The 22,702-nt window shown below is 35.8% G+C and overlaps 1 protein-coding gene across 1 annotated transcript in view; it reads right to left on the reverse strand.

Annotated features, from left to right (window-relative positions):
* LOC145293215 (neuronal calcium sensor 1-like) overlaps nt 1-22,702 on the reverse strand; it is a 220,937-nt gene that overhangs the window by 13,793 nt on the left and 184,442 nt on the right. The window contains exons 4-5 of the mRNA XM_080139754.1: nt 12,952-13,041; nt 2,182-2,260 (exon numbers count right to left, since the gene is read on the reverse strand). Coding sequence (XP_079995880.1) covers nt 2,182-2,260; nt 12,952-13,041 — 169 coding nt within the window. The remainder of the gene's footprint in view (nt 1-2,181; nt 2,261-12,951; nt 13,042-22,702) is intronic.

Genomic DNA, 22,702 nt, shown 5'->3' on the forward strand with positions numbered 1-22,702 from the left:
AATAGAGAAGGAAGAGTTTACTAGGCTGGCCGACAAAAAGTCTACCCCTAAACTAGTTATGCGGCTAACCAGAAACTATTTTTTATTATGACACCACTACTCTCCAATGATGAAGATGGCATTGTTTCCAACAGGTAAAATACGAGAGTGACATTTTGGAAGATTCAGTGTCAAGAACGACCAAGAAAGATATAATACTGGAGGAGAGGGCCAGAGAAAATAAAAAAATAAATGACTTGGTGTCAAGAACGACCAGGAACTATATAATACAGATGAAGAGGGTCAGAGACCCCTCCCCCCAAAAAACAAACAAACAAAGTTGAGACATTATGAACGGGTTCTAGTAGTAAAATCAAGGAAATCAAACTTGCATGATCCAAGTAGTTTAGTCAAAATGAGATTGACGTCCTCAAAAATGCTATTAAAAGGTTTAAAAAATTGATAGCAACACCGTCTTTTTGTTGAATAAAATCAAAGAAATCAACTTTATATGATCCAATAGTGCAGCTGAATATATTTTCCGATTGTTTCAAATTTTCTTATATTAAAAAAAAAAAAAAATAATAATTTTAATTCGTTTGTTAAAATAAAAAATAAATTTAATTAACTCTGAACTCTGAAACAATTGCATAAAAACTTTGGGAATGAAACAGACATCTTGCTACTCAACTCCCTACATAATACCTCTACAAATTATGTCCCAAATAGTAGCCTCCTACATAAAAGTGGGACTGTGCCTTGTTTTGAAAATGCAATTAAAAAAAAATTCAGATTAGCTAAAAATCTATCTATATTTATATATTAAACTGTTTTTATCTAGCAGAATTTAGCTTAATATTTCTTAAAAGATTAAGTAATTTTTATTAATTCTGTGAAAAATTTGTGCAGTCTGTAGTGTCCGGTGGCAGACAAAAAGAATAAAGAAAAGAAAAAAAATGGGAGATGGACAGGGTATCATGCAAATACTGTAAAATATTCCAAGACCAATTCAAAGGAATATGCATTTCATAAAAATACGAGTTCATGTTACCCTATTATAACACACATATGACAACCACTTCTATGGTTGCTACAATGAAAGAGACAGACAAAGCACAAATCCATGTGCTTTACAACTATAAAAATGTCATCACATCTGCTTACACACGCAGGTCATTTTGTTATGGTCAAATAAAACAACTGTATAAAGTTTCACTGAATACTGAATGTATCTATCTGTTATATAAAAACCATGTTTTTATTATCCATTAATTTTTTTCTGGATTTATCTATGCAATACTTAGAGAATCAAATTTTCTTCAATTCCGTTTTCACTTTTCATAAATTCCATTTTGTTTGTTTCCTTTAACTTTTTTCATTTGAACAGTATTTTATAAAAACAAAAAAATTGAAACAAAATTTAATATAAAACAAAATTCAAAGTTTGGTATTTTTTTTTTTTTTTTTACTTTAACTGCAACTCAACATTCACTGTTAAAGTGACGACTTTTATAGGTTTTCAGGTATGCTGAAAATAAATGTTAAATTTGGGGCAAACAAGTGATTTTCTGGATATTAAGATCTTTATTATCCAATGTAACCCCTTATGTTCTTCACCAGTGGCCATGTTTTTTCCCAACTGAACAAAAACATTAAAGATTAAAAATCCAGATGAAAGGATATAGAGTGGTTAGATATTCCAAGGCGATATGATCATAAGAAGTCGGATTTATGTTGATAAATAAATCCAAATTAAAAATCCAAAATGTGGGCAATCTTTAATCTTTAATTTACTTTTTTCATTTCTTGTCTCCCATTTCATGAACTCTTTGCACTATTTTTTTTTTTTTTTTTTTTGCATTTATGACTAGTTTTCATATAATGAAGTTTCAATTTATGCCAGTCTCAGCAAATTCATAGCTTTGCTATAATATTCATTTGCTAATATATTTCCTCTGATGAGAAGAACGTATTTCTTTGAAACTCTGCAGATTAAGGAAATTTTAATATTTCTTATTTGAGTATTCTGTGGAACAATAAGTCTTAAATTAGCGTTCTTCCCTGACAAGCTCTATTTCCTATTTTGGTTGTATTGAGCTTTTTATTTGGTTGGGATTATTTGGCTTGTAAACTTAATTTTTACTCCTTGATTTTATATATATTAATTGAAATAAATAGAAGAAAAAGGCAGTGTTAACTTACAATCAAGTTTTTCATCAAGTGATCCTCGTGACGTAATTGAAAGAGCTCGGATAAATTCATTGAATGTAATGAAACCATCCTGGAATTGGAAGAAAGAAAGAAAAAGAGATAAGATAGAGAGAGAATGAGGAGGGGGAGGGGGCTGATAGAAAAAGCGAGAAGAGAGAGAGATGCATTGTTGATGCTGTTTTGTTGTTGTTGTTGTTTTATGTGATCCGGGTGAGGATGTCGTGTATATTCTTATTTTTAAGCCAATCAAAATAAGTGTGTGGGTGTAGGTATAATTTCTGGTCTTTCAGAACCAGAATTTGCAGAATCTTCCGTTTCTTAAAGTGGAACATAAATGAAAAAAAAAAAAAAAAAAATAGAACTAAAAACAAATTAAAGACGAAAAAGAATATATTAAAAAGCAAACACAGAAAAACTATCAAATATATACATAGACAAGAACTCACATACAATATATATATATATATATATATATATATATATATATATATATATATATATAGGGTGTTTATTTTTTTTAGAGGTGGTGAACTTTGACTAATTTATTTAAGTGCAGATTTGACAACTATCAGTTATTTTGAGTTCAGCTTAGTTTGGCAATTCATTATGAAAAGACTGACACGCAAGTATCATTTGCAAACTTCAAATGATGCAATTCATTTACTGAAACATTTAATGAATGAATAATTTCACGAAATGAACCTGTCAATGCGTAGATGTGATTTAATGCCATTAGAGTATTTTCTTTGGGGGATATGTAGGGTCCGATGTCTATGCTAAAACTACCCCAATAGATCACTTGGAAGACAACATTTAATGTTTAGAGTTTGAGAAAATTGGACCTCTAGATTTTTTTTTTTTTACTTCACCCCTTACAAGGCATATCACCACTTCGACATAAGGGATTACTATTTAGGACCATGCTTAGGAAAGATTAACAAGATATTGGTTTACATTACATTTAAACTTCTCCATATCAGTACAGCCAGGGAAGCAGGTAAGTTTAGCTGTTTGAAGGAAGAAACTATTACAATAGAAAGCAGTGAAGGGGTGAGATTTTATTGCTAAGCGGGTTTGTTGGGGATATATACGAGTTCATCAGAGCACATTCTATTAAAATATTTGTAAATCAGGCAGAGAGATGCAACATTGTGGCAATGAGACAGGGATTGGAGCTTAGTTGATAACGTGTGACCTATTAGATTGGAAAAAGCATGCTCCCAGTATCGGACCCATATTGAGGGTGAAGGTGGCTACATTGAATAGATGTCAGCTCTACTGCATAATCAAGTTACCTGAATTGATTTTTCAATGAAAGTTTTAAAATAATGCTATAGTGCCTTTTTTTTTTTTTAGAGCGACAATTTTATCGTTCCACACACACACACACACACACACACACACACACAGTTCGGCATTGCCCGGTTGTAAAATATGCATTTGATATTTTGATTAATACAGATTTCGTATTGATTATTATATTATATTGAACCCAATATATAGCACCGATTTAAAAAGTTAAAAAAAAAAACAAAAAAAAAAACAAATGACTGTGCATCACCACCAAGAATGAAAACGAAAACGTTTAGCTTACGATTTACTTTTTCCTTTGACATTAATGCTTGAGCTATGAAAACATGTTTGCTACAAGGCTAAAAATTAAAAAAATGAACCACTAGCTATTATGTTACGCATGCATATTCGTAATGCCGTCGTTCGACTTTCACCTGGCAAATTCCATTTTTTAACTTTCACACTTTTGTACCAACTTTCCCCGGTTAAAATCCAAATACAAAGTTTCGCATGGGTTCGAATACTTTATATATTAAATTTCATGTCTGTAGATCAAAAACTGACAGAGTAGTGTGGAAGGCCAATTTTTTAAAACAAATATGTATATGCATACATGAATACATATACAAAAAGAGGTTTGTGTTTACTATAACCTTTTTACAAAAATATCATGCAAGTATAAATCATGTACAATATCTGCATAAATATAAATACATGTAATAGTTAACTAAAGATGATCATCCTATAAGAAAACCGAAACAATTAATAGGAAATTAATTAAAATGAATATTTAAAAGAATGTGCAAATTAGCTAGATCAGACGAATGCAATTCAACAAAGTTGTATTTTCTTTTTAAATAAATAGAAAAAAAAGCTTTTTAATATGAATGTCAATACAAAGAAAAAATTATAGGCGAATATATATGTGTTTATGTGTATGTCTCATAGATATGTATTTAAACAAACGTTGTTAAAGACAACATAGAGCTTCTGTTCGATTAGATCTTTTCCCCCCACCGACAACATTAAAATCTAGTAGTAAAAAACAATGCCTACCCTTCCACTAGAACGGACCAACGTCATTTATAAGTTCAAATGCTCCTCAGGAGAGTGCAGCTTTTATGACAACAATAAAACTAATAGTTACATTGGTTACGTCGGTTATACAACGACTAGCCTATCACGTTGCCTTATCATGCATAATACAGAATCCAGTGCAATATACATTTACAAAAAAAAAAACAAAAAAAAAAAAACAACATAACTGCCCATCCTCCAAAGTTAGAGAAATTCTTGTCAGCAACACACAAATAATACACCATGAAATCAACATCAAGAAGCTAAAAATACTTGAAGCCGTACTATTAAAACGCAAAAACCTGCCCTCAATCAAACCACATTCCAACTTGGTGAAAGCACACTCAAATACCGGTCGTAACCACCACCCCTACCTGACTCCAGAACTAGGCACCCCTTTTTCCCCATAACACTCATTCACCGCTGCTGCTATATTAAAAAAAAAACTTTCAGCCCTCGCAAATAATATTCACACAGCGTTCCTGAAGAGGTCGCCTTGGAAAGACGAAAAGCACAATCGCAGCCAACTTTGAACTTCACATGCAACTTATATTAATTCTTTCAATCTACACACTAAGAAGATTATCAGAAAATTTGAAAAAATAAAAACGGTCAAATGGAAGCTCTTTGTCTTTAAACGTTTGTTTGAATGAAATAATGCCTAAATACACACACGCAATATATATATATATATATATATATATATATATATATATATATATATATATATATATTAGAGAGAGAAAGAGAGATAGAAACCCAAACCCGGCACTAAGCTTTTTGAAAGCAAAAAGAATGCTCCATTCAGTATTAATAAGATGTCTTGGGTGAAAATCCTTTCTGTGCAATATTCTAATTGTTAGCAGATAAGCGGATGAGTTGCCCGGTGGAGGCGGGGTGGACTTTATTTGGGGTGGTGAAGGCGTGCGAGGATGATTCCAGAATAGAAGGAACAACATATTACAGCAAAACCGTCGTTATTAAAGGTGATATGATGTACGGACTAAATGCTAGAGGAGCGAAAGGTCATCGAGTGTATTCGATCAAAGAAACATTTGTAAAATTGTTAGACTGTCGGAAAAGGGAGAGAGAGAGGGGGGAGCGAATAAGGGAACGAGAGAGAGAGAGTGAGAGAGATTAGAAGAGAATGAAGGAAAGAGAAATCGAGGGAAGGGAAAACGAAAAAGGTGCAAAGTAAAGGGGGGGGGCTCAAGAAGAGAAAGATAGAAAGATAGAGTGGGGAGAGATGAGAACAGAAAGAGAAGAGAGAAAAGCAAGAAAAAGATTACTTTTTAAAATTTTTGAGATGAGGATTGATAATTTGTATTATTTGAATTATTCAGACTACTGTTTTCAGCTACGATTTAATCTCACAATGTTTAGGTCAATGTAATCTTCGACCTTCTTCAGGTCGAAGAAACTGAACCCTTTTATTTAACCCATGGGAGCAGATTATTCATATTCTATCAGCCATGACATTACAAGCCCTAACGCAAATCTTAAGTCTGGGACGAGATACGCCAACAGATTAACCACTTCTCCCTCTATTCACTCTTTTCATTTCATTGGTTGATAGCAATGTTTGACTCCAATGTTGTACTTTATTCGGTGTGGGGGGGGGGCATCAGTCAATTGTAGAAGAAGTGAGCTTAAGCACATTCCTAGATCCGCCCTTGAGGACTTTCGCAAATTGACATTTTAGTTTTTACTAGAAGGGTGACCCGACGTTGCCCGGGATTGAATGATGATCGACAAATGTTTCACGCTCCCATATTTTTATTGTCATCGAAATCGATAGATTGCCTGCTCTAAGTGGGGCCCATCACGATCTGGAGGAAGCTTCACATGCCTCTCGCAGTGACTAAGTTCACAATATATTGCTGTCTATATTGAACTCTAGGGAACCTACTCTTGATTTTACGAAATCATTTTTATATATAATGGCTTGAATTAAAGTTTAAAATGCAAAAGTCAAGTATCATGCTTCACTTGAGCTCCAAACAGAAAAATTTATTTTAAATGCGCCTTTGTCATATCAAAGAACCTACTGTTGATTTTATATGCCTAACATTACTGGTTCTGCGGTGATAATTGATTGAATTTAAGTTTGAAATGAAAAAGTCAAGTATCATTGTGAAATTGTGTTTTAACAGAAACATTCATTTCGAATGCACCCCTGACATACCAAGGAACCAACTGTTGATTTTATATGTTGGGCCTTTCAGCTTGTGTGGTAACAAAGCTTCTCAAATGCACTTGTGATCTTAGGATGTTAACTTTGTTCAAAATCGGCTGTTCTTTCTTTCATCAGATTATTTTGATTATCAATACTTATTGAAGACATTCCGATACAAAACCTATCTAAGAACACTGCCAGGCACATAAATTACCTTTGTGCGAAATTAAAATAAAAAAAAATCGACCCAGCCATTTTAGAGTCCATATGGAACAAATTCATAGATAAAGTTCCTTTTATATAATAATAATAAAGATTTTTATTTTTTTTTTTTTTACTTTCATAACATAAGATTAAACTAGAATAATATCCGTCCTGGGATGGTTAAAATTAAGTCCGTGAGCAAAACAGTTTTGTACCACTAACAAAGATTAAAGTTGTAGTAAACCTTAGGTCTGGAATTCTTGTTTCAATTTTGGATCAAAATTCATGGCATAATTTTGGTTTTAGAAAATGTACAAAATTAAGCTTAAGGCGTCATGAGAAGAAAATAAAATTTAATGAATGCTACTTAATTGGTGTTATCGATCAAATTTAATGTAAAATCTGAAATATTTAAATGTTCAAATGGGAGGGTCTCTCCATATTATTGACCTCCCCTCTATAAAACCTTTAAAATACTATAAAGAAACAGAAATTTAATAACTATTTATTAATTGATGTCTAATACATGGTGCTAAAATTTAACAAGAATCGAAAGTATTTAAATTTTTATGAAGTGCTTCTCCCTATTCCCTGCCATCTTTGCATAAAACTAAATTAAACTAAATACAACCCACATATCAGTTGTATTCAAAAATTCATAATGATCAATTAATTAGTTTAGGAGTGAATCCTATAGAAATATATATCCATATATACACATGCATAACTTTATATGAATAGGGATAAATTTTTAATCATTTTTAATCTTTTTTTTATTCAATTTTCACCCCAAACACGGCACAGTGCAGCTTTGAAGTAGGGGGCTACTATCGGGGACATAATTTGTGAGGGCATTATGAAGGGAGAGGAGTAGAAAGATGTTTGTTCACATTACACTTGAACTTCAGCATGTCAATACAGTTGGGAAAGCAGAATCCCGGAAGGGAGTTCCAATGACTTGTAGTTCTGGGGAAGAAACTATTGGAGTAAAAGGCTTTCTTACACCTAGAGATCTCTACTGTAAAGGGGTGGGACACTTAGTTGCTTGTCGGGTTTGTCAGGGGTAGTCACGTCAAGGAGGTACAAGTGCTTGCAGTTCGTCAGAGCAGTCACCATTAAAGTATTTGTAGAACAGGCAGAGGGATGCAACATTTTGTCCATGGGACAGCAGCTGAAGCCTAGCTGACAGTGCAGGACCTATTAGGTTGGCAACTCTCTTTTGAACCCTGTCCAGGAGTGAGAGACAAGCAGCAGATGCACCAGTCCAAATGTGACAACAGTACTCCATACATGGGCGAATGGTGGCCTTATAGAGGTACAGGATACTTTCAGGCGTAAGTAATTTTCTAGCATGGTAGAGAGAGCCCACCTTCTTTGCAGCAGCCTTGGCAATGCTTTCAATGTATCTATTCCTGTTCATGTTCCCTGTAAAGGTTAGGCCGAGGAGTTTAAAGGAAGTACTTTCAAGTAATGTGTTCTTGGCCATTGCCATTGGTGGTAGAGAAGGTTTCTTGTAGTTATTGAAGGAAACAAGCTTAGTCTTAACAGCATTGAAGGTGACCATCCATTTTTGTCCCTATTCCACTACAGATTGGAGGTCATCCTCTAGTGTTTCTTCCATTTCCTTAGATATATGTTCATTTGTTTTCCCCTCATGCCTGTTATAGAGAGTGGTGTCATCGGCAAATATACATTTCCGAAACAATTTTATCAGGGAGGTCATTTATGAATATCAGGAATAATAAAGGTCCAAGGATAGACCCCTGAGGTACTCCCGCATTTATATAATATTGTTTAGATGTATGACTGTCAAGGACAACTTGGATTTTTCTCTTAAGAAGGATTTAATTACATTATGTATTCTTCCAGTGATACCATATGATTTAAGTTTTGTTAGAAGACCATCATGCCATACCCTGTCAAAAGCCTTATATATATATATATATATATATATATATATATATATATATATATATATATCAAGGGCTACTGCTCTACCCTCCCCTGTTTTGTCCAGTGAACGGTATATACGTTCAGAGACTATAGTTAAGATATCTGCTGTTGAATGGGCTTGCCTAAATCTATATCATAGCATCTTTTGTCTGTTGGTCACTTATAGGGTTCAAAACTATTGGTTAGAATTGCACTAAATATGCATTTTGATATAATAAATGTGTCATAAAAAGGGTAAAAATATTAATATAATGTGACCTCCCTCCCTCCCTAATTCCGAGGAAAATGTTATTTGAAACTGAAAAATGAGATCAACGAAAATGTTATTTCAAATTGAAACATGACAGACTAACGAAATGCTATTTCAAACTAAAGCATGACAGACCAAGGAAAATGCTATTTCAAACTGAAGCATGTCAGATCAACCAAATTGATATTAGAAACTTAAACATTAGAGACCAATGAAAATACTATTGAGTTCCCCTCTCCAAATATCATCTATGGAAGCATTAGATAAAATTCACAATATTTTTTGCAATCGGACTTCAAACTATAATAAACTTCAGCCTGAGCAAGTTTCAGTTATAAATGTCCAACAGTTTGGGTTTTATTCCAATTCAATGATATGCTTCACATGTGTGTTGATCAATATTGAGCGCCACCTGCTAAGTTTTCAGCAACCATGGGCAGACAAAGAGTTGTGAGGAATGAACAATGGTTTCAATAAGATGAACCAACTTCTGCCAATTCAAATGGAAAAGTTTAGGGGTCAAAGCGTGACACTGAACAGAAATTATGCACATCACATGACCTCTAGAGGAATCTCTTCCATTCTCGTAGTTAAAAAGATTTCAATGAAATCAGAGACGGTGAATGATATAAGGTTGGTGCAAAAACAATATCGTTTTCTCACATTTATATATGATTTCTGAATTAATTCATTGATATATAGCCATGTTATATATCATTTTCAAGCGCATTTTTTGCTCTATCGAATCATGTTATTCACTACCATTCTCAATCTTTTCATTCATTTTTTTGCAGGCTTTTGGACAGCATGAACAAAATTCAAATCCGCACGATTTTCTTGTTCCAGTTCAAACTAGGCCAAAAAACTGCAAAGACAGCTCGTGATATCAATGATGCGTTTGGCCCAGGAACCACTAATGAACGTGTCACACAATGATGGTTCAAGAAATTTCACAATAGTGATAAACGCCTCAAAGATGCTGCAGTTGATAAACATTTGAAAGCCTTAATTGAAGCCGATCCTTGCAAAACCACACGAGAAGTTGTTAAACTTGAGGTCAACCATTCAACAGTCGTTCGCGATTTAAAGCAAATAGGGAAGTCAAAAAAGATGGATAAATGGGTGCCGCGTGAATGGAACAACAATAAAAAAAATCGTTGTTTTGAGATGTCTTCTACGCTCCTTCTGTGCAACAAAAACAACCCATTTCTCAAGCAGATTGGGATGTGTGATGAGATATGGATCCTCTACGACAACTAACGACGTTCGGTACAGTGGGTGGATGCCGAAGAAACTCCACAGCACTTCCCAAAGCCGAAATTGCACCAAAAAAAAGGTTATGGTGATTGTTTGGTGGTCTGTGGTCAGTCTCATCCATCACAGCTTCTTAAATCCGGGCAAAACGATTACGGCGGAGAAGTACTGGCGACAAATTGATGAAGTGCACCAGAAGCTTTAACGTATGTGCCCGAGATTGGTCAATATGAACGGACCAATTCTCCTCCATGACAACGCTTGCCTGCATGTTGTTGTTCAACCGACCCTGCAGAAGCTGAACGAATTGGGCTATGAGACTGCCTCATCCGCCATATTCACTGGAACTCTCACCCATCAATTATCACTTTTTCAAACATTTTAGCAACTTCCTGCGCGAAAAATGCTTCAAAAGCTGAGATGATGCTGAATCGGCCTTTAATGACTTCATTGCTTCCAGAACTACGGATTTCTATGCTGATGGGATATATAAATTTGTTTCTCGTTGGCAAAAATGTGTTGATTCTAATGGTTTTTATTTTGATTAATAACGTTAATTATGAAAGGAGTTATGATCTTTTGAAGTTGAATGTCAAAAAACATTTTTGCATCAACCTAATATAATGAAACTCTCCCATCTCTCTCATTCACACACAACAGTTATGTGTTGCCGCTCCAGACAAGACATGAAGCCACTTGATGTAACGAGCCAAAAATACTACTTCAAGGTAAAAAACTAGCCAATGATAAGTGTTAATATGGATAGATCTTATCAAGAAAACTGCATTTGTTTTTTTACAAGTAGGCAACCTCTTATTAAAGCCCAAAGGCCACTCAAGGATAAGGGTTAATACGCGTACAATGGTCACTGAGACAGCAGTGTAGTGAACATTAGTGGTGGAAATTGGGTAGAATTTGATTATTTAAGGGACGGCTCAACAAAAACTTGTTTACATTGGACTTGAAGACGACCATGCTGCAGTTAGCTGAAAAGCAGGCCAGTAGAACAGAGCAATTCTAGGAAAGAAACTTTGTTCATGGAATTTGTGTTTAGATTTAGGCACAAATAGAGAATGTGGGGAAAATTGTTAATAATGGTTGTAGCTAGTCAAATGCATTTTGTGAAAGTTTTGCAAGAGGGAGATGTGCATAGATTGAAGCTCAGAAGAGCGCTTGTTATGAAAATAATGATAAAGCAGAAAGAGGCTTGCACCATCTTTTTTTTAGGAAAGAGGTTGCTAAGAGGAGACCAGGGAGTCCCCTACTATGTTCTTTCCCCTTTGTCAGAAACTTCGTTCATGGAATGTAAGGATCAATAGATAAATTAAGGGAAGCGAGAGTCCACTTTCTTCTCTCCACAGTTGAACATGGGAAACACTTGTATGCATTTGAATATCTGCTATTTTATTTTGGAGCTTGTGTAAAATATTTAGACCTCCCATTAGAGGAGCGGTAATGTCATAGTCTCATTAGTAAAGGATGAGATCTTGAATGAGTTTCCAAGCAACAACTGACTATTTCATATCTTTTTTTATTTCACATGACTACACGGTGTCGTCTTGGTAAAGACGGCATGATTCCATTTCCATTTGATGAAAACCGGTTTTCTTTTTTTTTTTGTTGCAGACCATCTACTAGTTAGCCAGTTGTGTACAAATCCCAAGAGTGAGAGGAGGAGGCTTCTATCATGTCTGAAAGTGACACAATTTTCAACAAGTGAGATCCGAGAGGCTCTACTGTACAACTCATGCTCTTTACCAATCCAAGTTATGACAACAGAACCATTGCCAGCACCCTCAAAATGCATTGCTGGATTGCCATGAATAACAGGAACGTGCCTAAGGTGATGAAAACAAAATTATCATCTTTGGTGTGGTTTCAAGTGAGGCCCACATCATGCCATCTCACATTTTCAAAGTCAACACCGAAGAGGACCTGGATGTGCCGAAGAGTGTGTTAATCCCCTGGTGCAACTAGGTGGCCACTGACAGACCCTGGGTGTGGCAGCAGGACTCGGCGCCGACCCTTAAGTTCAAAAAGACCCGGGCTTCAGGCGTTCTACAACCTTGAACCCTAATCTCACTAGCCCCTCTCCTTCTTTAACCTAAACCCGCTGGACTACTTTGTTTGGTCATATGTCGAGAACATCACCAATACGACCACCTACAACACCAAATCCAGCTTGACCGCCGCCATCCGCTGAATATTTGCCCAGCTCCCACCAGCGCTTGTAGAAAAGGTATGCTCCCAGTTTCAGACCCATATCGAGGTGGTGATTGAGGCTGAAGGTGGCTACATTGAATAGATGTCAGCTGTACTACATAATCAAGTTACCTGAATTGATTTTTTTTTTAATAAAAATTTTAAAATAAAGCTGAAGTGTTGTTTAGTTTAGGGCGACAAATTTATCATTTTACCTTGTAAAACCGACCAATTCTCATATGATGAAACCATAACTAATCCCACAATCAAACCTTATCAATCTACTCAGGTATCTTTCTATGCTCAACTTTAAAAACATTATCATTGAATAATATTTAATGATTGTACTTACTTTATTATCGTCAAAAACATTGAAGACAAAGTTGGCAAACTTGCTTGGGTCACCATGAGGGAAGAATTGTTGATAAATAGTCTGGAATTCCTGAAAAAAAAGAAAAAAAAAAAAAAATCAAAGACTTTAAGAGAATTCGGCAAAGGATATTTACTATTATTTTCTGAAATACAAGAATATTTGCAGGATGGAAGAACGAAAACTGCTCAGAACAATGTGTCAGCTTTATAAGAAATTCATTCTAAGTAATAAGAACATATATCCTTTAGACTAGCAAATATATGCTCCCTCTCATCACATTTTTGCTAGCCTGGGAGGAAGATATCACGACGAACGAACATATACTACACTAATGTCTGGGAGGATAGTCTTTTGAAAAAAAGAGATATTACACTAACTCTCACCTCCCAAAAGAAAAAGTAATCGGAAGATGGTATCATGATCATAGAACAACACCTCCTCCACCCTGGGAGAATAGTATCATAATGAAAAACATACTACACTACTCCTCCCTCCCCCATTTTTTCATTTTTCTTATCATTTTGTTTAAGCCAGGGATGGGGCATCCTACCAGATGCCAAACATACACCTGCTATTTTAGACACTCCAACCGAGAGATCTTTTTAAGATTCTAACCGTCCCTTTAAGTGCAATTGTTTGAATCTCCTTTGCACTTGGTTTACCTGGTATATTTGTAAGATAGTTTGTAAAATTCTTTTTCATAAGTCCGGTTGCTCCTATAATTACTGGAATGATAGAGATCTTCTTAAGGTTCCAGTTTCTTTTCATGTCATACATAAGACCCTGGTATTTGGTAACCTTTTCCCTCTCAACTCTGTTTAACCCAGCATCATTCGGGACACTAACTTCCACCAAGGTTGCTTCCTTCTCCTTCTTGTCCCATATTACAATGTCGGGTTTTATAGCTCCGTTTTCTAGGTACGTGGCTGTAGGGATTGCATAGTCATAGTGGATGGTATATGACTTGTTTCCGACTGTTCTTTCGGGTATATGTTCCCATGACTTCTTGCTGCATTCGATATTTAACTTATTGCAGATCGTCCAGTGGAGATATTTGCATACTTCATTGTGTCGCATTGTATAGTAGCCGTCCCCTAGCAGAACCTTACAGCTAGAAATCAGGTGGCTCACACTTTCTACTTCTGTGTGGCAGAACCTACATTTGTTGTCTTTGCTGAGACCACTCATCTTTTTAAACGCATTGGTCATCAAGCCTTGATCTTGGGCAGCTATTATAAACTTCTCCTGGTCATAGTGGAGCGATCCATCCTTTAGCCAGCTTATAGACCCTTCCTTATCAATATAGTCTTGGTTATATTCATCCAGAAAATACTTGGCCCGTTGTTGGTTGGCCCATTCTTCAACTTTCTTGTCATGGAAAGCTTTAGTGTATTTCTGGCGACTTTTTCTGGCTATTTCAGTCGCAGGTATCTTTTCTGTTTCTGTCTCACTTGTAAGACAGTCTTCCCCAAAATGTTTGGCCAGTTTTGTGATGGATGTTGTTCTACTGGCTCTTGATTCCTGATGTTGGTGTACCATCTTGAGAGTTGGGTTTTTAGAGCTCATCAGATATTGTCCAGTGCTCACAATAGTTGCACGATGTTGATGGTCAATCTCCGAGAGCCCCATACCTCCTTTCCATCTGGGCAGATACCTGAATGGAATATTAAATGATAGTACATAAGTTTGATGAAATTTTTTAGTAAACTGAATTGTCGGCTCTTTATTGCTCAACCAGTGCAGCTTGAAAGGCCTGAATTGTCTGCCCTTTAACTACCCAACCGGTGCAGTTTGAAAGAACTGCAGATACAATGCAAAGACCAGTGCAAAATGTAGGAAACTGTTGTATGACTACATACTTTAAAGACATGCAAAGAAGAATAAAAGTAATCCTATAGTTTTGGTTTCAGACAGACAAATACCTAATCTCTGTTTAGTAACAGATGACAACAGAACTAATATTACTTCAATCTCCCTCTCCCCAAAAGAGAAACTAATCCTTCAGATAGTTACGTGCAAAATGAATAGCCGATGCTCAAAATGTATAAACATTTTAACTCCTCCCTTTACTTAAAGAGTCACAAAAATAAGTCAGGAAATCAACCAATTTTAATGAAATTTTCAGTAATTATCAAATAATGATCCCATTATTTGAACCCATTATTTTTATTTGAATCTTCGTGGAAATGTATTATTTTGTTTTAACAAAACACACCTTTACTAAAGTTATGGTTTTCAGTAGTAACAAAAAAAAAAAAAAAAATGGAAAAGAAAAAATTATTTTTTTTTTTTTTTTTAATGAAAGTAAAGCATCGTAAATTGTAACAATTTAAAAAAAAAAAAAAATTTTCAGGAACATTACGATAAAAGCTCCTAAAGTTTATATAATTCAAAGAAAAATTAATTTCTCAAACTACGGATATTAGCATTGAATTAAGCATTTTTTATTTATTTATTTATTAAGGCCATAATCCACATACTCTGGACAATTTTTAATTCAGGAGAATTCATTTTCTGGAAAAATAAAAGAAGTTGCTCAAGAATAATGGATTTTAATAGATTTTAATTCGTTAAAAGAAAAAAAAAAAGACAATTTGTTTTTTTTCTACAATACAATAACATGCATATAATAGCATATATGGGTTTGCCAAGAACCACAACAACGTTTAATATGAATTGGCTATAAATGTCATGTTTTAACAAAAGAAAGAAAATGAAGGGATATATAATTATTTTCACAATCAACCAATATCGTCAAGATCTTCTAGTGTAACATGGTTGCTTAGGTGACAGGATGCTCTCTTCACATGCAAAAGATTCAAGTTTCGAATCCAGAGTTGGGATGCATTCAACTGATAAGCCCAAGTGAGGGCTCAACTCGAGTCTTGAACTTCCGGTTTGTTGGCTTTCATAGCTCATGTGAGCTGTGATATTGATTGGTTGTGAAAATCAATATACCTGTCATATTCTGAAAATTCTAATATATATATATATATACCTACACACACACACAGGCATGCATAATAAAGTAGGAAATAAATTAAATAGAGAATAGAAGGACCACCAGGTAGCAAGTGCTACCTAAAACAGTTTTGTAAATGAAAATAGAGTAAAATGAAACTAAGACAAAACATTTTTATATAAGACTAGCGGGGGGGGGGGGTACCCGGCGTTGCCCGGGTGTTTGGAGGTGTAAAAGAGAAGAAAAAAGTTTTGGTAGGTAGTTAGTCTCAAACCCGAACCCTTGAGGTTAATAGGCTTCCTGCCACATTATGATGGCAGAGAAGTGAGAATGCGTGAAATGAAATGATTAAAAAGTGATGTGAGAGGTGCGTGTTTAATGAGGTCAAACATCACGCCACAGTGAATTCCGCACTTAATTTTACTGCAGGATAGCTCTTTTGAGTTTGTTTTTTTTCACCCAACTTTGTCTGGTTTTGTTTCCCCAACATGTTGGGGAAAACCAGCTCCCCCTTTATTAAGGGAGTGCGTCCAAATGAAAGCAACTGTCTGATACAACGGTGAAAACCGACATTGACCAAACGTCCACCGCTTTCTGGACATTCTCAGCCCATGTTCCGGGGAACTGCTGATACGAATTCAGTTTCGCCTTTTTATACTGAAAAGCGAAACAAAGATGCTGCGATTGAAAAAAAAATCTCAAAAATAGCATGTAAAAGTCGGGTAAATTAAAGATAGATGCGACCTCCGTTCGTAACTCGTATATATTATGATTTAGACAGTATATAAAAAGTTTTAAGGAGTGACTCGACTGAGCGCTCCCCCCCAACCCTGAAAAAAGCCATTGGCGGACATACACAAAAAATACATACACACACATTTTTGCTTTTATGTAATAGATAAGATCCACCCCACACAAAAAAAAGGTCAATCCACTTAGAATGTGATTGATGTAGTGTCCAACCGTTACAACAACTTCCAATTATTTCTGGACTGTTAAAAAAAAAAAACATCAAACGAATAATGCTATGCTTCTCCCCAGTTGCAAATATCCTATAGATATGCCAAAAATCAGTTAAGATGGATGCAATAAGAAAAATGTTTAGGAAATATGGCTTCATATCTCTGTGACAGGTTCAGGTAGTTTTAGTTTAAGTTTGAAATAGCATTTTTTTTATTATATCATGCTTAAGGTTGAAATTGTAAGGTTTTTTTTGGTCTGTTAAGTCTGAGTAGCATTTTCGAACATTTCTTTTAGTTTCAGCTAAAGTTGGATAATCATGAGCAGTTCGAGTTTTGAGTTCTTTGTTATTCATGATTGTGCTTGCAACATCATTAAGGGAATTCTATTCTATATAGATTCCCCTAGGAACTGTTGTATACTGATCATTTGATAATCATTGCAAAATCAGAGAAAGAACTAAGTTCCACCTACGGAAAACCAATATAGGGTTACATAGCTTTTGGATCAACATGAGAGATGAAAGTCATTGGTTGGATAAATTACTTGAGTTTTGGTAGATTTTTAAAGAGAGACTGTCTAAAAATACTTACTACTGTTATATCGCAAGATCCCCACACAGTTACATAAACGAAGCACGGGACGAGGAGGAACTAGGGAACAACAATGGCGGCGAGGAGATAAATATTGTTTGTCGGCAAAATGTTCAGAGCCGTATTAAACACACATCGGGGTGTCAAAACACATCCACTCCCACATCAACAGCATAACCCGCAAATCATCCGGGGGGAAAACACATTAACGGCATTAACTAAATTAGGAGTAGAAATATTAATAATACACCTGACAACCCCTCTCACATGCACTTCAAACATAAATAGTTAGGTCACGGAGTACGGTCGCGACGTATTTCCTACATAAGTTGATTCGTAATGTTTACAGCTTTGATGGGATATATACAACTGAATATACCTCCAAATAAGCGAATCCCTGATGAGTGGTTAATTACGGAGAACTAACACAAATAAAAAATACAACAGCCATTTTTGCCTCTGAGCCGCTATGTCCCCTACTACGTCCGCGCTCGCTGTATAAATAAGCCGACCGTCAGAGAAAAAAGTCAGTTACCGGCAGACTGCCAACCAGAGCAGATCGCTTCGCTGACGGTATCAGCAGCAGCAGCCGCCACACCAGTTCCCCTCAGCTCTTCCCAGCAGCAGCAGCCACGCCAGTTCTCTTCAGCTCTTTCCAGTAACAGCAGCAGCAGCCACGCCAGTTCTCCTCAGCTCTTCCCAGCAGCAGCCACAGCCGTTCCCCTCAGCTCCTCCCAGCAGCAGCAGCCACAGCTGATCCCCTCAACTCTTTGCAGCAGCAGCAGCCACAGCCGTTCCCCTCAGCTCCTTCCAGCAGCAGCAGCGGCAGCTCCCCTCTCGGCGACAGCAGTTGATTCAAAGGTGCTTAGTCACCTATCACTGTTTGTTCCCTGAGGCCTACCACCAGAGGACTCCAACCTACCATAACACTTGGATCCCTATTCCGGCCTTCCTGACGCCTAGTAGACTGTATATATCAATTCACCTTGACTCTAAATAAAGGTTTGAACTGAATTACTTTGTTTGTTCTCCTTGCTTCCATACGCTCGTGTTATTATATAACACTACCTCCTTTCGTTTTGGCCATGCCTACACTATTGTCATTCAAAATGGCTAGGTCAAGAACCACACCATAAGCTGACAAATTTTCTCTCACCTTGTTTAAAAAGTTTGTTTTTGCCTATATATATATATATATATATATATATATATATATATATATATATAGATGTTATTTTATTTGTTATTGCGATACGTTTTGAAAGAATTCAATTATTTATACGAAAGTGCATTTTTAGCTAAATGTGAGTTGGGAATAATTTTCCCTTTGACCAATTTGGTACCCCCAAATGGGGAGCAGTATATATATTGTTTTTAAAATATAATTATCCACTGACACGTGCTTTGTTGTCTACGACTAAGAGAGTCGTAGATAACGAAGCACGTATCAGTGAATAATTATATTTTAACTTTTTTTTTATATAAAGCATTTATATAATGCTGATTAGAAGTGTACAGTCCAAGAGTGTTTGGATAAGCCATTCAATATCAGTATCTTTCAACACACAACCTTGACATCCGTCATATGGATCAGCCAAAACCGGCGTCGTAAAAAAAATGTTTAAAAAATAAAATAAAAATAAAAAGCGACGTGCTGATGTTACAAATTTTTGAGACAGTCATGAGTTTTGTCATATTTGTTTATGCTTGGTGAAGCATGTCAGACTTCAAACGTGAAGTAGAGATCGATGGCACCCCATCCTCCCTGATAAATTTGTAGAGGAAAAGTTTGTTTTTCAATTTTTCCTGCTGAATCAGGCACCGACATCACAGGAAGTATTCAGATTTTTCAGAAATTCGGTCAGGACTCCTCTCGGATTTGACATTGTGGGGATTTTTGTCCCTGAAATTTAGGTTAAAAAAAAAAAACCCAAGTTAAAAAGCTAAGCGTAAAGGCGGTAAATCGGGTCAACAGCTTTTGAAGAAAGAAAAACAGCCGTTTCAGTTCAACTAGTTTATTTTTAAGGAAGAGACATTTTTCTGACTTTTCTTTTTCAGGTAAAACGATCTCTAAAGCAATTAACATAAATTATTAACGCTCAATTTTAGTTTTATCTAAACAATAGTATCATCAGTAGAAAAGGCAAAAAGTATTACAACTCTAATTTTTAATTTAAGTAATTAAATTCATAACTAAATTTATGTATTTTTAACTGTAGTTAAAACAAAAAGGGTTACGAAAAAACAAATATGCAACAAATAAATGTTACCAAAGGCAAGATAAATCACTTTCTACCTACCTGCATAAGTTTACTTGTTTTTTAACATTTTAAAGCGTTTTATTTTGTTTAAAACAAACCAAGTGTTCACTGTTCAATTAGAATGAAAAAAATGGCAGCCATAAAGATTGATCGAGGACCCATGGTAATCGCTCAAAAATCGAAAATGAAACAAAATACTGATAGAATATCACATAAGCGGCCTTTCACCTGTTGAGTTGAAACAGTCAACATATAGTAAACATGAGCTAGGCTGCATGTTTGGTAGTGCATAAAATGGCAAACGTTGTAGGTGATAAATGTTTGGCTAAAGAAAAAGGAGGGCAGCACAAAGAATTGAAACTATCTCTGGTTTAGAGTCCAGTCACCTAAAAAAATGTTTTTTTTGTTTTGAAAATAAGTACCTTATTAAACAGAATTCAGACAGAGGGCAACCCACTTGAGAAAAGTAATGTCCAAAATTATCTGCAGATAAGACCTTTGGAATGGACATTGTTAGTGGATATCTGGAATAGTCATCGTCTGGGTGATTAGATAGGAACAATTGACAAAGGCCAGAGTCCAAAATTTTGGGTCAGGGGTGAAAGAATTCCAGAAGAGGGAGGCATGATATAGGCAGTTGATTTTTCTGAGAGCTAGTGTTCAGTTGAGCCAATAAGCCTCTCTGAAAAAGGTGGATCTTTGTGGCTCCTACCTAAAGGGATTGTGTTGCTTGAACTTGTATTTCAGTTTGGTCGGGCAAAAATCTCATTTTGCAAGTCTGTTATTCAATCCAAGAAAGCGAGTACAATTTTGATCTCTACAGAAAGTTACATCTGTTAACTGTTCTTAAAATGGAGTCATGGTTTTTGTTTGGAGGAATAGTCTCTTTGTTGCACAAAAACTTTGGATCAGCACAAGTGGGATGACCACTGCAGAAGCCACTTCTTGTAAGTGAGCATGAAAATCCACTTCAAGCATGTAGTCAGACATTATACATGTTTAAGATAAAATAAATGTCTTTAAGGCATACTAGCACACTAGTTCTTGCCAGATCACCAAAGTCAAGCAACAATGAGCCTGGTCAGTACAAAATGTGATTATTTGAGAATACTAGGTGCTGTATAGCATGGCGGGATAGTACTATTGTCAAAATAAAAATTACAGCACCTTCTCTCGCTAGTCAGTGGAAGACCCTTGGGCAAGGTTAAGAACCCATTTCAGCCCTCCACTCCCTTGATCAGGGTAATGTAAGATTATGGAAAGCAGGTGACTGATGTAATATCTAAGCAATTAGGAATAATTCTGTTCATGGTTTTGTATTTTGTTGTGCTTAGCAGAAAATTCCTTTGGGTAAAATGGTCAGGTCAATCGTCTATTATGGACACTGTTCAGACAAACTGCAATGCAATGTCTGTAAAACTGCAAAGAAAGCTATGGCAATATATCACTTTAAAAAAAAAAAAAGTGTGAATAAGGTTCGGAATGATGAGCAACAATGAATTCATGAATGCCTCAAGGGAGAGCGATAGATGGAGAGTCATAGCTGTCAATGCCTGTACCAGAGAAGATACCACTTCAATGAATGAATGTCTTAAAGTATGGACTCAAAGCCTGAACTGTATGCTCTAGTATAAATCAAACAAAAGACACGTATCGACAGACAGATTAGTTGAGACCTTTGGCTGAGGAAGGTAACCATTTAAGCTTTATTTGTAGTAGCAATATATTAGATAGATAGTTTAAAGGTAGAATGGTGGGAGTGGAAGCATTTCCACCATCAAGAGCAGTGAGGCATCTCCTTCCCTACGGCATCCAGTGGGAGACTCTTGGGCAAGGTGGAGTACCCACTTATCCCCCCCCCTCCTCAATCAGAGTATGTGACGTCACGGGAGGCAGGTGATGGATGAACCGTTGGGCAGCCTGATGGTTTCTTCTGGAATTGGTCAACTCTTCGTTGTGTTAGGCAAATGATACTGATTGAGGTACAATGGTTAAGACTAGCCGGTTTGTATGAGAACTGTCCCTATAGCAAGTAATTGCAACCTACTATAAGTGCTATACCACAAAGAACATCATGGTGAAATGGTCTGATGTAGAAGGGACTGATGAGCGATGATCATGGATGTTGCAAAAACAGACCTGATACATGGAGAAGTAGTAGAAGAAGGTTTAAAGTAGAATCCAACCATCATGCATAAATCTTTTTGTGGATGATATCGTTTCAAGTGATTGTGCTGGTTAACCAATTGACAAAGGAGCATCAGCTGGAGCATGTACTGGCAAATGAATGCACTTTGAAACGCTTCAAGGTATATATCCCCATCCAAAGTCTACTTCCAGATTTGTTTGCTGTGTTTCATAGTAACTCTATGGAGCAATAAGTTTCACATCGTCTGCAAAGTGAGGCACTTTTTCACCTACAACATCGGATAGATCATTGATGTAGAAGAGGAAGAGAATCCAGCCTTGAACCAACTCTAGTAGGGCACTGCTCTCCACTTTTGTCTCAGCTGAAAAACCACTGATGACATATGTTTGATATGTAGGAAGAATTAGATTCATCTTGCCGTTGTCATATGGATATTGTATGACAATGATTCATAGAATTAAAAAGTTTTTGCAGAACGTCTCCACTAAAAATTTTGTTGCTGTCAAATTTTTGGAACATATATACACAGCATATGTCATAAATGGTATCCTGTGTGGTTATATATATTTTTATAAAATAAAAACTTTGGTAGACTTTAAAGGTTTGCTTCATTCATGGGGTGGAGGTGAGGGAGACAATCTTTCTATGTCAATATTAGATATTTTTCCTATGGACTCATCAGAAAAAACAGAAATTCTTGACAGCACTTGTTTCGTAGAGCAAAATCATTCATGTAATTATGTCAATTATTGAATTTATTTCGCCTTTTACTCATCAGAAGAAAAGTATCAATTTTAAAGTGCTT

Source organism: Euprymna scolopes, chromosome 2, assembly GCF_053919585.1.
Source record: "Euprymna scolopes isolate OS-2025 chromosome 2, ASM5391958v1, whole genome shotgun sequence".
In the NCBI taxonomy this organism is placed as follows: Eukaryota; Metazoa; Mollusca; class Cephalopoda; order Sepiida; family Sepiolidae; genus Euprymna; species Euprymna scolopes.